Genomic DNA, 17,284 nt, shown 5'->3' with positions numbered 1-17,284 from the left:
AAACAATATTAACAGCGTTGATAATATTATTAACAGCGTGTACATATACGCCGTTGATAATCTTGAACTTTCAACAGCTTGCAACTTCGCAGCATGCAATGTGCGCTGCGGAAAGAGAATTTACACGCTGCGAAAACCATTTGTTGTAATGGGTAGAGTAGAAGATGTATCTTACAAATTAGCTCGTGGGAATGTTTTATAAGAGTATTTGTTAATTAATTTTAATAATTTTTTATATTTAATAAAATAAAAATGTATAAAAGATATTGTATTTTATATTAATATTTTAAAAAAAAATTGAAGATATATTAGATATTTCAGAGTAAAGAAAAAAATATTAAATGTATTTAAAAAAGTGAAGTGTAAATAACTCTTCTTAAATGTTTGCATTATTTGTATCATTTCATTTAATTTCAATTATAGTTCTGAGTTTTTATTTTATTTTTATATATTTAGTTCTCCATATTCTCTAAAGTATTAAATAAACTATTAAATTTTTTATATATAATATTATATTTTTTCAAATTTTTAGTAAAAAATATTATTGTGAATTTTTTATATATTGATTGTTCATACATCAATATTATTATTATTTAATTATAATTTTAGTATAAATATTTTTTAAAATGTTAAAAAAATAATTAAAATATTAAACATTTTTTAATCTAATAACTAATATTTTTTTAAAAAAATATTTATTAATTCTTTAAAATTTGATAAACAAATAATATATATATTTTAATATTTTATTTTTTTATTAATTAGAGTTGTACTCAACCAATATATCAAATTCAACTATAAATAATTTAATTTGATGACATGATTGTTATCTTTATTTAAACTAGGATATTGATGCACGCGTTGCTTGCTTGTACAATATTTTTTATAATTTATTTGATTTATATTTAAATAAGGATCAAAATATAATTATAAGAAACAGTGAGAGAATGCACTGTAATTTTGATATATGAATTAAAAAAATTAAAAACATACCTTTAAGATTTATTTGATTAATTTTCATTTCACATCTGAGTGTGTTGATTTTAGATTGGATGTTTATTTAGTTTGTTGTTTTGACGGAGTTTTGAAAATGCTGGAAACTTAAGAAGTGGGAGTATGTCTCTTGTGAGACGGTCTCACGAATCTTTATTTGTGAGACGGGTCAATTCTACCGATATTCACAATAAAATGTAATACTCTTAGCATAAAAAGTAATATTTTTTCATGGATGACCCAAATAAGATATTCGTCTCACAAAATACGATCCGTGAGACCGTTTCACCCAAGTTTTTGTCAAAAAATGGTGAGGAAGTTGATAATTGTGAGTGAGTTGATTTGTTGAGAGATATTAGGTGTGGATAGATACTTTAGGGGTATAAAAAGAAAAATTTGGTGAAAATTCAACGTCATGACACTAAAAACAGTTTGTATATGTTGATTAGACTTAGTAAGATAGTAAAAGATATGATAATTAAATATATAATTAAATATATTTATTATATCAATATTTTTAAATAATTATTTAAATATTCATACATAATAATTTTATTATTCTGTATAATGTACAATACTATTTATTTTTTAAAATTTTCCACGTGAGCTGCTAGTTGATTGAGCTAAACAAAGCAGGATTAAATGACGAAACTATGTGCATATGCAATTCGTGCGTATTGGTTGGCTTAGCTATATAAAACTCCGGACTCATGCGTTCCCGCTATTCCTATCTCTACCTTGCGCTACTCTGAAGCCGCCGATCACTACGGACTACCGAAGAATATCGAATTCATCCGAAAACTCTACGCAATTCATCTCCATTTTCCGTCTGATCTAGAATCAGAGGTAGTAATTTCAAATGTTTTTGCTCTTTCTAAGTGCCTCTTTCCGTTTACACCGTCACTTTCCTTTTACGCTTTTTATGTTACCTTTTATCGAGAGTTTTGAGTGATGGATTTTCTGATTCTGATTAGTAATTAGGTATTATGTAGATGAGTTCGCGTTTTGATAAACCGTTATATGATCCTGTTTAGCAGTTAGAAGGTGAGACAACTCTACTTCACATGCATATGATTTCATCATTTGTTTATTTGGTTAGTTTTGCCTGTATATTCAATTAGATTCTAAAATTATAAATTTTTTATTTGTTTGATAGAACTCAAAGCGTATAAATGGTTTCATCACTCTCAAGTTATCTTCAATTTCTTACTTGCTGTTTATGCTGTGGTTGAATCATTAGTTTTACAATTTTTCCAGTCATCGACCAAAATATAAGTTGCTCTTTCATTTTAATTTTAGCGTTATGTTGAATAAAGTAAAATAATCTACAAAATCATGATGATGTTAATCAGTGTTATATCTATAGATTTGTCAATTACGTTTTTTTTTGGACAGCATTATATCTAAATCCCTAGATGCAGGTAAGGTCAGCTGTTACCTCCTCAGATTGATGTTTCATGACATTATGTTTCTATGATGATTTGCATTGCTGATGACATTTTCTCTTTTTCTTTCATTTTATTTGTTCTGTGGCTTAGTTGAGTCTGAGTGTATGGTACACAATGTTACAATGGATGGGTGGATCAAGGCGGAAAGTGGCAACTGTGAGTTTTGATCAGCTGACTTCTTTGCATTTAAGCTCACTATTTTGGGGACTCGTAGCTGCACTTACGAAGTGTTTTTCTTAAAAAACAATTATGACTATTTATTTAAGTAACAACCATTCATACAAGGTGTATAAGTAATTTGTGTGAGATATTTTCATATTTGGTAATTGTACCTCATGTTAAGTTGGATAATGACTGAAAACACTGCAATAACTGACGACATAAATTTATATGTTCATAATGACAAAAAGACCATCAAATCAAGGATGTATCATATAACAAATGCACAGAGTATGAAGGTCGGCCAATAGAGGTGGCCCCCACTTTACAGGCTATTATTAATAGAGCCAAGGTTTTGGTCATCAAAGCTTTATCCAATCTGACAGTTTAAGCTCTCTCAATACTTGTTAGTTTAGTCTAGCCAGCATGAATGTTCTGTATCCTCTAAGAGGCACTTAGGGATAATTCTTTTCATTGCAATGAAGCACTTGCATAACTTTATATTGCTATAACAGATGTTTTTAGTTCTCCTGTGCTATGCCTTTTTCTTCCTGTTGCTTAATTTACATGATAGAAATTGATGCAATCCTTGCGTAATGTTGCAACTTTTGTATCGTAGTTTGTTTCATTGGTTGTGTTTAACATTAGCATTTGTTTTCATGCGGGTGATTCATGGTAAAAAAATGCAGTCAAGAAATTCAACCCATAAAAGGTGCAAACTTTCTCTACAGCATATCGATTTCTTGTTCTCTCTTCATGCTGATCTTTCAGCAAATGAAATTCTCAGTACTTTCCATGTGGAGTGGAGTGAATATATTCTGTCCCAAATTGATCTTGACTTAAAAAAATTACAGGCAAAGGCAGTATTTTGAACAAAGGAAACGGCAGCAGCAGGCAGCAGGATCAGAAGGCTATGTTGATGGAAAACCTTCGTGCAGTCAAAATTGTGAAAATAATAGATCACTTGACATACTTAGTTTGGTAAATGCATCATCTAGAGCTTACGAGAACGAGACCAGTAGCTTGAACGGTAATTTGCGATACTTCCATTTTGTACTTTTACATGCTTGATTTTCAGAGATTCTCATTATTTGATGTCGATGAGGACCGTTAGGAGTGTAACTCATAGTTATTTGTCACTTAAGTCAACAATTAGTTGAGTATTGGTGCTACTTTTTTTATATAAAAAAAGTAGAAGTTATATTTTGTTTTCTTTTATCTACACTATGCTGCTGGTGACTAATAGTCTCCATTTTATTGTTGATTCTTTTTGGATTTATTTGGTTCGATATATATATTTAGTTCCATGCTTCTGATACCATTTTTTTGGCAGTTGCATATGCAACCTGGCTTGCTTAAACATCATTGAATTTCATAAGCTGTACAAATATTTAAAAATAATTTTGACATTTTGGTTCATGACTGCGCTCTATGCACCCATATTTGAGATGCATTTATTGTTGGAATTTAGCAAGTGTCTTAATTTGTCACATAAAATTTCCACTGATATGTTTTAATTATTTCTATCCGATCTTTAAAAGCAAGAGATAACTCAAATGACGATGATGGTTTCGAATTCCATCATCAGTACGCCCACCAGTTCACATCTACTCACACTGGTAGAGACACTGTAAATCAATCTGAACCAAAAGAAGAAAGTATGCTTCTGATCCTAGTTCGTTTTTTCTTTTCGTCCGACTAGGTCAAATGCTTTATTGTTTTATTGAGACTTTGTTTTTTGGGTAAGCGTCATTCTTTGTTGTTTCAGCCTCAGGAACATCAACTAGCCACTACTCAGATACTGGAAAATCAAAGAAGTGAGTGCGTTTAAATGTGAATCACATACATGCTTTGGAATTTGTTAATGAATTTGTTGCAATTTTAAAAAGTTATGTATCTATTAAATTATTACATCATAACAATGACTTGTTTACTTTATTACGTTGGTAGTCAACACAAATTTATGTGGAATATCATTTCTGTGGTTTCTGTGCTGCATCATGTTTTATGTTTCCTAGCTATTGTTTGAAGAAAAATCCTCTCATCCAGAAGGAATTAACACCCAATTCTTCACAGGGTTCTGGTCCGTTTGACTGATCCAAAGGAACATTTAGTTGGGAATGACAACAAATTTGATCATTCCATGTTGTCCCCTGCACAGCGTGAGCATCAATTGATCTGTGTTAGTTCCCTTACTGTTCCCAAAGAACATATGTTGTTCCATGTTGGCTGTCAAACGAAAGTCATGTCTTTGTTGGAGAATCATTCTTAGGAGGGTGTTCATGCCATTATCATCGATACTCTGTTTGCTGCAATATTGATGATAAAATTTTTGTATGCGATACTCAGCTGGAATATATTTTCCATCTTGTTTGATGTTCCCAGAGATGTCAGTTATGGATTTGCTTGGCGATGGCGGAACAAACAGCAATGCAGAAGAAACTTCAGTGCATGAACAGGAAGCTCATGTTGCATTTTCAGTTGAAGGTTTGCTTTTATAATTTATTGAATAATAAAGTTCTTGTTTATCATTGAGTGAAATGCTATAAATTTTGTATCATGCTGTCTGAAAATTTTGATACACTATATATTCTTCGCTTCCCATTCCGAAGATAAAATATTTTGTTTCATTTTGGCATTTTTGCTTTGTAGTCCCTTTGTCTACACATTAGAGAAATCATTCTCCAAAACTTCAGAGTTTTACCTTGCAGGATTGTGTTATTGCAGATAAACTCACTTGTAATTCCAAACTATGAAGAATCCTTTTTTCTATGAAAATTATATGATCTTTCGAATCGTTAGTGGGCCTTATAAATTTAGCATGCATTAATAACGATACATATCTTGTTCATTTCAGGTTTAGGGAAAGTGGAAGCACAAACTCCAGTTCAGTCACCAAAGACACCAGGGAGGTAATCTCGTGAAATTGCTGATGGAAGAGGTCACAATGGGGTGTAATTTAAGAATTTTCTGTCAAGTCTAGATTCGACCTTCTAGCCATGGTTTCTGTGATCTAAATCCTGAGATTTCTAGCAGTACATACAGATTTTGTCGCATGTGGATTCTGAAACCATAACATGAATTGATTTTTTCATTCTCGTTTCTCTCAACTGAGAAGCTATTCACATGATTCCTCCACTGCACACTACTTAAGGAGTGTTTGTTTGGAACCATAACATGAATTAATTTTTCCATTCTCGTACTTCTCCTTCACTGTATAATCGTATACCGGCCCTTTACGTCTCTTATAATAATTTCTTGCCGATAATCCATTTGATTATTACCCTCTTATCTTTTTCTGATTTTTACAGATTCTTTTTAAAGGGTTATTCTTCACCAAAAAAATCCTGGAAACGACCTGCAGCATCCAAACACATGGATTATAGTTTTGATGATCTTGGGTTCAAAATGGTGAGCATTTATATCTCCGATTTTCAGCTATATAAATAATTCTGGGGTCAAAATCGGATGTGCTTGTAGGTCCCGGGTATAATCGTTGTGCAGTGCCGGATTCTTATTCTAAGCTATTTAGCATGCCCATAAAATTATTGAATGCCATTTCCACTTGTGTTATTTAACCTGCACCTGCTAAGGTGCTCAACATGTGTTTACCAGCATGTATTAATTGGAGCTCCTGGTAAATACTTGATTATACTGTCAGCTAAAATTCTATGTCTTCAGTCATGCAGGAAAAAGTCAAGGATAGTAACCATATTCCTGGTTGTTAAGCAAACCGACAATTTAAATTTTGTTTTCATGATTTCAAAGCTCTTGTCTATATTATCTGGTTAGAAATTATATACACAATCGATTCTCTTGTGAGTTAAACTTTGAGCCAAAATATGGTGAAATTTTATTCTAATAGGAAGCGGGAATTGGTCTAAGTTGTAATTGGCGAAATTTACTGCTTGACCAATGTTTGATTATTTCCAATTATTCAGGCCTCCTTAACTGCTACTTAGAAGAATAACTTCTTGGGTGAATGTACTTTATATACCTTTGTATTTTGTCATTGGTTTATCAAATATTTGCAGTTGCTGACATTCTACATGTTACCTGCCAAGTTATTTTAACCCCAGTATTTCTGGGTATATTTATCACACTTTCAGACTAATACATCAAATGGATAAACTACAGGACGACATGATGCAAGATTCTGAATTTTCACCTTATGCCAGCTCTAGAAAATACCCTTTCTGCTCAACAGAGAAGTTGAATATAATTGATGATCCAAATCCAAAATTCTTAAATTTCAGAAAGTCCTCTCCGTTATATTGGAATGAAAGTGATTTGAAGGGTGTTTTTAGCAAGAATGAGCTTTTCTCCATTGGCCGAGAAAATGGCAGAATCATTTGGAATGGTAGTGTTTGTTGTTCGATATACCTCTTCATTTGTAACCTAATTTTCTTTGTTTTACTTATGATTTGAAGTGATATATGAGGAATTGTTGAGCATGCATCATCTGGTTTAATTTTTTCAGATCAAAAGAATCTAAAAGTTTGTGTAGCCAAAAGGGATAGTATTTGGGTCCATGGTTTATTTTTTGTGGACTCTATCAAACATCTTGAGAGAAGTTGAATCTGCGTTTGTTGCACTTTGAATTGATAGTCGAATGCTTTTGGATCACCTGGAAATCTTTTGACCAACTTACCATGTATGTAAGTGTACAGTGCTAATCGTCTTCGACTCAAATTTAATGACATTTTCTTTATTATTTGAAACATGCTCTTTGAAATCAATTGTTACTGATGAACTATCACCTACCTTTAACTTGTAATTTTTTAAGGGGTTATTAATGACATTCTGCCTCTTAAGAAAGGCATCATCCTGACAATGACGTTGCTACTAGTATTTACTATCTGAAAATTGGGCTTCAGATTTTTTTCTTGTAATTATTTTGTTGAGTTGGGTCATTAGGTTGCTTAATGACCGAGGTTTTTCCTATGTCGTGTTATATTTTCTTCTATACGCAAAGAGTTGGTACAGATCATATTTTTATTGGCCAAGCCAATTTCTCTTTGCTTAGGTAGGATTCACTATATTAAATGATATCACTGGGAATATTTGTTCTTTTTCCATTCAATAGGTCCAAACTTCTTAGATGCCGATGATGATGAATTGGGAGATTATGAATCATTTTGCAATAGTCGGGCAGATCCAAGTGACGTCGGCTTTAATGATCATTTCGATATTGAAAACCATTGGAAAAGAGATTTCAAATTTGAAGATTGGAATCTACAGACTAAAAGGTCCGCCTCATGTGAATATTTTCTCCATTCTTCTCACATATGTATTCTACTGACAGGATTTCTTGTGACTTCAGGTTCAGTACCAAACAAAATCGAAGTTTTGATATGGCAGGTAATTTTTTCCCAATAGTTTACCAATCAAAGAAGATTTATTAAATTTTGCGTGAGTTCTCTTCAGTTTCTGCATTATTTTGTAGATCTATGATACAAAATCACCGGAAGTCTGGTTTTTGGAAAAACAAAGGTTCTCTGTACGCTTTGGTGTAGTAAAATAGTTGCATTCCATCTCAGTTATTACTAAGCCTAAACATTTTTCTAAGGCAAAAGTGAAGTACTGACTTAGGCTGCTATGGGGAAAACAAACATTTTTAACCACCAGCAAATTTAATCCCAAGTTTCAGTTTTCTCATTCCTGCAGCAATCCTTTAGAAATTATATTTCCAATTCAACTCTATAGCATTTTCGACTTCCTCCATTTTTTCTTAATTTCGATGGCAAATGTTTCATTCTTTTTCTTAAAAAATCCATTCCCCTTCATTTCTCATTTTATGTTTACCAGCTTCTCCAGTAAGAATGCTAATTCTGGATACTATCTGATGCTGCTCTTTTTCCCCTTTGAAGTTCGTTAAAAAATTTATGTTTTCTTTTTCTCATTTGATCAGATACACTTCTTCCATATTCAAAGTACAAGATACCGGAAGACTATCCTGATTTCAAAATTTCAGATACAAGGTGGTATTCAAATTATAGGAATAATTTTTACGTTAAAGTTGTGCTCCCTAAGGGTTTTGTTCTGCATAATGACAGGTATACTACTTTTAAAATTGATGATGAAGATAAAGATACCTCTACCTGCTTTGCGAGTGAGGACACGAGAGAGATTAGTCGGCTGAGGTTTAACATTTGTCATTCATGTCCGACAAATAAAAGATTTCATTTTATTCCCGTAAAACTTATTTAAATTTAATTTCTTCATGCACAGTGAAGAATCATGCTCTTCCACAGCAGGTTAGTTTCATTAATACACAATACTAAGTACTTGCAAAACACACACACACACACACATGTATGTACATGTATATATTTCTTCTTTCAATTGTGAACTTTTCATTGTGATTAACTTTTTGCATTCAGTGAGGGGTGATGCAACCAAGAAATCTTGAAAAAACAGCATAGCGTGCCGGATGATGCCCCCTGGTATGCATTGACGACCGCTGAAAATGATTAGTTCTGGATAAGATAATATTTCCAGAAAAATAGAGTTGAAATTTTTTCTTCTGACAATCGGAAAAATATATATATGCAATGCAACAGCATTATTTGATTTCCATCATATTCAAATGATTCACAGATTCTCGTCTTCTCGTAAACTCTTTTTGATTGATATATCTTTTATTATTTTTCTACAAAGTTATTGATTTTGGGCATGGATTGATCTAGCAGATGGGTATCACATGAAAAACTTGAAATTTTATGTATATCTTTTCTAAAATTCGGCATTTTCCCTCCTTTTAAGGATTCTAAAAAACAAGTACATTAAGCCACTCCAGGGTTTTCTAGATCCGCCACCAGTGGGTTAATTTTAGGCATATCCAATATTTTGTATAATAACATGATTTAGTATTCATTACATTCTGGTTGAAAAATGTATTTGATAAGTAGATTCATCGTTTTTATCTTCGATAATATCTATCCATTGTATTACAATAATTATCATCGATATTTTTACAGATGACAGTCTTGTTTGTAAAATAAAATACATGCATGCAATGCACATGTTGTCTAAGCTTTTTGTCACTAATTGCTGATTTCGAAGATAAATTTAATATATATGGCAGTTTTGTGACCGCCCGTGCCAGAGTGCTCGTGATCGATGCCAAGCTGTAGAATCTTTATGCATAATTAATTCAAGGTCAATTATTGGATGCTCTTCCAAATTCTAATTATATACGTGACATTCTTCTTGTTGGGGTTGTCGTCCCATCCCATACGCCCAAAGATTCCTGTTCAAGATAACTACAAACACATATTAGGCGGATCTAGGGTACGTGAGCTTCTTTCTTAAAAACATAGGGACTGTAATACATGTAAATTTTATGTTGGGCATTTTGCACAATCTCAATATTTCACAAGGGTGTTGGATGCATTTTACCCAACCGATATGTGATGAGTAGTCGAAGTATTTAATAAAATAAGAGATATTGCAATTTTTAGTAATTTAAATTATCATGTTTCGGGTTTTGGTCATGTAACTTGTTAATGTTTGGTTTTCATCAATTAACTTGAATTTTTTTTTTTATGTTTTGGTCTTTTTTTTTATACCAAAATTCACTAATTCCTTCAAATATTGTTTATTTGACATCGATATTTTTCTACGTAACTCATGTAGCGAGAATAAACTCATATTATATACATCAAAATAAAACTTAACAACAAAAAATGAGAAAATTAAAGAAAAATGACATCAAATATTTTAAAATGAGAGAAAAAACTTGTCGTTTCCTTTTATTTTACACAAATAGATTTTAATGTATATAATATAGCTTTTATTCTTGTTATAAAGTCATGTATGAGAGTATCAGTTCCAAGTAAGCCATATGTAATAGATTTATTGGTTTCTGATGAAAAATGACCAAAAAAAATAATTAAGTTAGTGGATGAAAATTTAACATTGACAAGTCACATGACTAAAACAAACAAAAAAATTTAAACTTGCAAGATTAAAATTGAAATTGTCCCATAAAATAATTAAATTTAAGGAATACGGAAACATTCGAAATCAATTTTGCGTTGGTAAAATTTTATATATCTTAAAATTTGATGTATGAAGTTTAAACTAGTTTTCATTTGAGTTCCTGATCAATTAATATGCTTTTATTATTCGCTTTCGGGAATTTTATTGAGGAAAATGGAAAAGGTCAGTCAATGAATCACTCAACCGTCGTTTATTTTTTAGTGGGCAAGTATGTATCTTAGTCGTTGTTTACAAATTAATATGATTCATTAAATAATCTCATTTTTTATGAATGAATTTCACGTCAATGTTTAAATCGAGCTAATGTATGTATTCATTTTTATTTGGTCAATACACTTCACCAAATTTCATTAAAATTATTTATGTGTTTTCGGAAAACTAGTAATAAATATCAGTGTTCTAAAAATCCCCGCCTAGGAACGCCTAGGAGCTGGACGATCCATAACCGCCCCGATTTTAGGCTAGTCGAAACTTCTAGGCGCCACCATATTAATCGGCTGCCTAGGCGGTCCGGGCGCCGCCTGGCGCGAAAGCCGCCTAGGCGCCGCCTGGCGCGAAAGCCGCCTAGGCGCCGCCTGGCGCGAAAGCCGCCTAGGCGATTTTACAATTAAAAATCCGCCTAGGCGATTTACACTTAAAAAAAAACAAATTATGATGAAGCAACTATGGCACAAGAATGGATTGTTGATGGTGGAAATGAAGATGTTGAGACAAATGTTGAAGATGTAAGGGAACTTCATGAAGAAGAATTTGTATCGGATGAAGATGAGGAAGAAGCCATGTATTTTGAGTTTGAATCCGATACAGAAGAAGTATTGGAAAAATATGGAGATGAACTAGAAGAGTTAGATGTTTAGGTTTAATATCAATATATTATGTTGGAAAAAATGTTGAACAAATTTAATTTTCATTGTACAACGGTTGTAGTAAAGTAGTAAACTGATGTGGATGATTCATATATAAAAATTTATTAATATATATTTATTATTACAATTTTAAATTTTATAATAATATATATTTCATATACAAACATAACACTCATGAACCACTTAATGAATTTAAGCTTTAAAAAAACCGCCTAGACAACCGCCTAGGTCCCGCCTAGTCGCCTAGGCCGTAGGTAACCATCCGCCTACTGCCTACCGCTTTTTAGAACACTGATAAATATTTATTATTTTGAAACTCAAATGCGTGCACGAGTAAAATGTTATTTTTATATATAAAAAAAATTACGTGTTATCCTTAAAACAATATTCTAAGGACATGCGATGTTCGCGCGAAAATCTTTAACACGGTGAAGTCCACCTCTTTTATTTTATTTTTTTAAAATTGAACAGTGAGATTTTTCTTGTTGTTATTAATTTTTAATAAACAAAAATCTATTAAAAATTGTAAAAAAAAAATAAATCATAATGACTAAAATTTTCAAAATCCAAACATTTGCCTATAAATAAACTTCATTTTTTCTTTATTTTACACATAATCTTAGATATTTTTCCATATATAGTATTGAATACAATTTGATTAATATTCTTCAATATTTATCATGGTGTACACGAGTTCTTCATCATCGGATGATGAAAATTACAAGTATATTATCATGGTCGATCAATTTCTCTTCACAGCAAAAATGACCACTAACCCATAAATACATGGAGTGCATCGTCGTTATGCTTCAATTGGGAGAGTCACGCCGCACACATGTCTACAAACGAAAAGAAAAAATCGAGAACGTGTTGTCAGGACTGAGAGATGATATAATGATTACTTCATCAGTAGTCCTGTCTACACTGAGCGAGATTTTGAAAGAGATTCTGAATGAGGAGATCGTTGTTTTTTAGAGTTGCGGAATCTTATAAACCAATGTGTCCTACTTTGTCCAACGGAATGACATAATTGGTAAGCTCGAGTTGTCATCACTGCAGAAAGTTAATTACCGTTGTAGTCTGACTTTCATATTATGTTGTGTGTGATGTTGTTGACTAATACTTGAAGATATGTATATCGACAATATTGGAATGTTTGAAAATATTTTGCAAGGAGTGTACGATATTTTTTATGAAAAATATTTGAGTCAGCCAATACGTGATAACATTGCTTAACTAACTGTTGAAAATTCTCGAAGTGAATTTCTCGGCATGCTTGTAAGCACTGATTGCATGTACATGGCTTGAAAGAATTGCCCGACATCTTAGTCATGACAATTTCAAAATGGACACAAAAAAAAACATTCAATCACACTACATGTTATTGCATTGAAATATTTATAAACTTGATACGCATATTTCGGCGTACCATGATGTAGCAACAACATCAATTTGCTATAGAGATCCAATTTGTTCTTAAACCTTGCAAAGAGTGAAGTCTCTCGGTGTAGTTTTAGGGGAACAAGAACGAGTACAACATGAATATACTATCTCGTCGATGATATTTATTAATCTCGGCATGCCATTGTGAAAACCATCACTCATCCCTTCACACGAAAACCTAGGATTTTGCATGATATCAAGAGGATGTGAGAAAAGATGTTGAGAGCATTTTATGTACTCTAAGCATGCTGACGTATAGTGAGAGGTTCATCTCATATGTGAGATCCAATTAATTTAAATTATAAAATAAAAACATACATCATTCTCCATAACATGATTGTCGAGGAAAAAAGAGATTTTATGCTCAAATATCGTGATTTCTCAGCTGAAAATGATGAATACGTGTCTCAGATGTTGTCCCTTCAAGAGATCTTACCATAGAGTTCAACGCATTTATGGAGCGAAATATTGGCTTTCAGAACCGATAATTTCACCACATGTTTCAAAAGGACTTGATTGAATACATTTGAAATTTACATATAGATGCATAGTGAAATTCGTTTGTTTTTTCAATTTCATCTCACACCTGACCATGTTTTAAGATGTGTTTGAGGGTGAATATATATTATCACATATGGAATATACTATGAAAAATATGGATATGAACCTAAACGAACCAAACCGAGCCGAACAATATCAGGCTCGAACTCGACTCGTTTAAGATACTTACGGGCTCGAACTTAATTTGAGCTTTTATCATTAAGTTCGAGTTCGCCTCGCTTTGAAATTATTAAGCTTGTAAATAGCTCGAGCTCGATTTCTTAATAGCTTGTTTATTATGTTTAACGAGTCTGGCTCGAACTCGACTCGTTAAGCAGACTCTTTTTTGAGTTTGTGAAACATACAGTTGAGCTCAATTTAATTTTAATTCGTGCTCGTTCAATATTGACCAAGCTCGAGCATACAATAAAATGTATCTATACAAGTAAAGTTATTCAAAAAACGACAAACCTAACATTAAGAAAACATATACTATAATTTCTATTTGTGTAGGTTTTGCTCAAATCTGAATAATGAACTTTCCGATCTAATTCTTATTTTTTTCAAGAAAATTTTAAAAATAATGAATAAATTGTTTAATTTTATTTTTAGTAAATTTAGACAGTTTTTATTAGATTTTAATTATCTTCCAAATAATCGTTCATCGTATATGATTCTAATTTCTATTTTATATTTTAAATTGAACTGTTATTTCATTTATAAATAAAAATATAAGTACGGTCCTAGTAGTTAAGTTTTAATATATCAACAAATTTTATTTAGATAATTTCATTTAAGTAAAAGTCTAAAATGTCATTTATCATATATATTTCTAATTATTTTTATATTTTTAAAAATATTGATTTGTTATTTCATTTCATTAGAAAATGTATTGAACGAATAATCATTTATTAGACATGTTAAACATAAAAATATTATTATATTATCATAGAATTCGTATATTATTTTTCGTCCTATTCTTATTCATTCCAATCATCACATAATAAATGTTATCTTGTTAAACAATAGTGAAGTCATAATTCTAAGTTTTAACCATATTAAGTTTGATATTATTGTCTTCAAATAATTATTAATATTGTTGAATGAATTATCGATTTAATATATAATTTTTTTAATTAACCGTCATAGTATATCATTCTAAAATTTAGATTTTAGTTTTGTTTATCAATATAAATTCATTCTATTCTATTCTATTTAAAATATATGTTAGTTGTAGAATTTTTTTTTTTATCAATTTCATGTAATTTATTGTAAATGGTTAATAAATCATATCAAGATTTTATTTTACAATTTATTTGATTAATAATAAGTCTAGTTTTATTAATCTAAACCTATAAAATTATATTATTATTCTATGAATTCTCTTGATTATATATAAGTATTTAATTTTTTATATATAGATATGAAATGCAGCAATGCGATTATGAGATTCGGATCATATTTTGTTTATTTATCATGCTTTAAAAATATTTCATCATAATATATACTAGTTTATTCAAATTTTAAATCAACTTATTAATGCAAGTTCATATTATTTTAACGTTTTCAATCTTTTTAAATGAATTAGTTGGTATGTGTTTTTGTTAAGATTTATTTATTGGTTATGCTAGTTTTTTAAATAATATTTTAGTACGATAATTTGTAAATCTATTCAACATGTATATGATTTAGTACGTAGCATAAATTTTTTGGGAGAAAAGTTGTGAGTTGGTGCATTATTGTTATGGTTTTTATTTTATTTTATTGTGTTCTAAAGAGAATTTTAGTTTAATGATCTACAAATTAACTCAAAAATACAATTGTGCTAAATGAGATAAATCCATATTTATTTCAATAAAGTCTTGTGTTCAAATAATCAAATCATTCCAAACACATTAGTACTGGTATTTTTATTTTTCAACTCAACAAATGATCCGAGCTCAACCTCATGAACCATTTAGACGAGCATACATGAGTATGTAGACAATCCAATCCCGAACCAGATAAACGAGGCGAACTTGAGCTCGAGTCTGCGAACCATATAAACAAGCATGCATGTTTCGTGAAAAATAAAGTAGCCAAGCTCCAATGACGGAGCTAGGAATCCGATTCTACCCGGGCTAGAATTTTAAACTCTAAAATATATAATATTTTAAATTAATCTATCCGGGCTAATTAATATCAAATTTATCCAAAATTATACAAAAATTTACATATAAATTTTTTTAAAAATTTTTGGACCACCCGGGCTAAAGCTAGGGTGAAAAGCACACTGCCTCCGCCCCTGCCGAGTTCGAGCTCGTGAGCCACATAAAGGAGCCGAGTTCGAGTTTGAGTTCGCGCAAATTCATGAGCCGAATATCCTTAAACTCCAGCTCGACTCGATAATATTGGCGAACGATCTCGAACGAACTTTTCACCGAACTAAACTTCGAATAACTCGCGAGTGTCTTGTTTCATTTACATCAGTAAATATGGACCGCAAATATAAGGATACATATGAACCTTGAATGCATCATACAACGATAGCATCTCATATAATATATTAATTATATCCCTAACTACGTTGTTCCATCATAATATAATACATGACACAATTAAATTAAATCAAATCATCATATTATAATAAAAGTTAATTATCATAATATTTACGTACGTATATAATAAGTTCCACCGAACCCCACCTAAATTAATTGTATCGGGCATGGACCTCAAATTTGGTAGCATGACAGTCGTTGTTTTAATTGACTAATAATTACAATTGTTGCCACGACAATAATAGTTAAAATACAATTGTTTTTACGTGGACGCGATTATCTTATAATTCCAAACATGCATGCAATATATTTTCACTAAATAAACATCAATGAATCGAATTTTATATCTACATTTCACTCGGAAACTCCGAAATTTGTCTGGAAATAAACCGTTCAAATACAACCTAATATATTAAAAATAGAGAATTTTACAATTGTTTTTTTAAAAAAACACGGTTTTTTTTAATTACAAATTTGGAAGCTTTAGATATGAAATTTAAAAATTCTTTATCTAATTATCACGATATGTTTTTGATACTCATGGGAAATTCAGGATCCGATTCCAGCAAGTGTCACTACTCCAGACGCATGTTTCAAAATTGTACCGAGCCTGAAATCACGAATCAGACCGTTAGAAGGGGACCAGGAGGGTGTCCTGACGTAGCCCCTCCGACGCTCAAGTCAGAGACTGAGGATGTAAGTGGAGAGCAGCTAATAGTGCTGCTGAAAAATAATATCGTGAATGAATCAACTGAACACTCAAACCTGATATTTATAGGAGAATACATGAACCTTTGATAGGCCTGACTTGTCTTCCATTTGGGTTAAGAATGGATTAAAGATAGTGAGCTCATACATGAGATATCAGTTTCGTTGCTTGAGAGAATCTATTTCCTTTTTTCACCCCTTGATTTTCACAATTGCATGCGAAATATATATATTAAGCATGATAGATTATATGATTTTATCGCTTAATAATTTTATTATTATGTTGTGGTGTTCAGTGTTCTCCTCCAAAATTAGGCGTCACGTCTGTTACAATCATTTGATGTGAAAATGACACGTGTATAATCGGTGATCGTGACAATTCGTTTGAAATTTAATATATTATTATTTAATTAAAAATTATCCCAAGTAGATATTTTCGATCAATTTAGGTGAATGTATACCAAAATGATTTTTTTATTTATTTATAAAAATCATTATTAATGTTCCATAAATAACTTTCCGTGTTTTCTGATTCTCGAACATCAAGAAATAGGTATCTCTTCATATATATATATACACACAATAT

The 17,284-nt window shown here is 31.2% G+C and overlaps 1 protein-coding gene across 1 annotated transcript; it reads left to right on the top strand.

Moving 5' to 3' along the window:
• The first annotated feature begins 1,683 nt into the window (after window positions 1-1,683).
• Window positions 1,684-9,268, top strand: LOC142553394 (uncharacterized). The gene is made up of 18 exons (XM_075663608.1): window positions 1,684-1,839; window positions 2,360-2,419; window positions 2,532-2,597; window positions 3,290-3,312; window positions 3,455-3,630; window positions 4,142-4,258; window positions 4,369-4,417; window positions 4,677-4,762; window positions 4,986-5,087; window positions 5,458-5,512; window positions 5,912-6,011; window positions 6,738-6,960; window positions 7,687-7,849; window positions 7,924-7,961; window positions 8,512-8,581; window positions 8,657-8,743; window positions 8,832-8,857; window positions 8,984-9,268. Exons 3-18 carry the CDS (start codon window positions 2,556-2,558, stop codon window positions 9,010-9,012), a joined length of 1,386 nt encoding a protein of 461 aa, XP_075519723.1. The 5' UTR covers window positions 1,684-1,839; window positions 2,360-2,419; window positions 2,532-2,555; the 3' UTR covers window positions 9,013-9,268.
• The last annotated feature ends 8,016 nt before the right edge of the window (window positions 9,269-17,284 follow it).

Source organism: Primulina tabacum, chromosome 8 (assembly GCF_025594145.1).
Source record: "Primulina tabacum isolate GXHZ01 chromosome 8, ASM2559414v2, whole genome shotgun sequence".
In the NCBI taxonomy this organism is placed as follows: Eukaryota; Viridiplantae; Streptophyta; class Magnoliopsida; order Lamiales; family Gesneriaceae; genus Primulina; species Primulina tabacum.
This window is presented reverse-complemented; position numbering and strand designations above follow the sequence as displayed.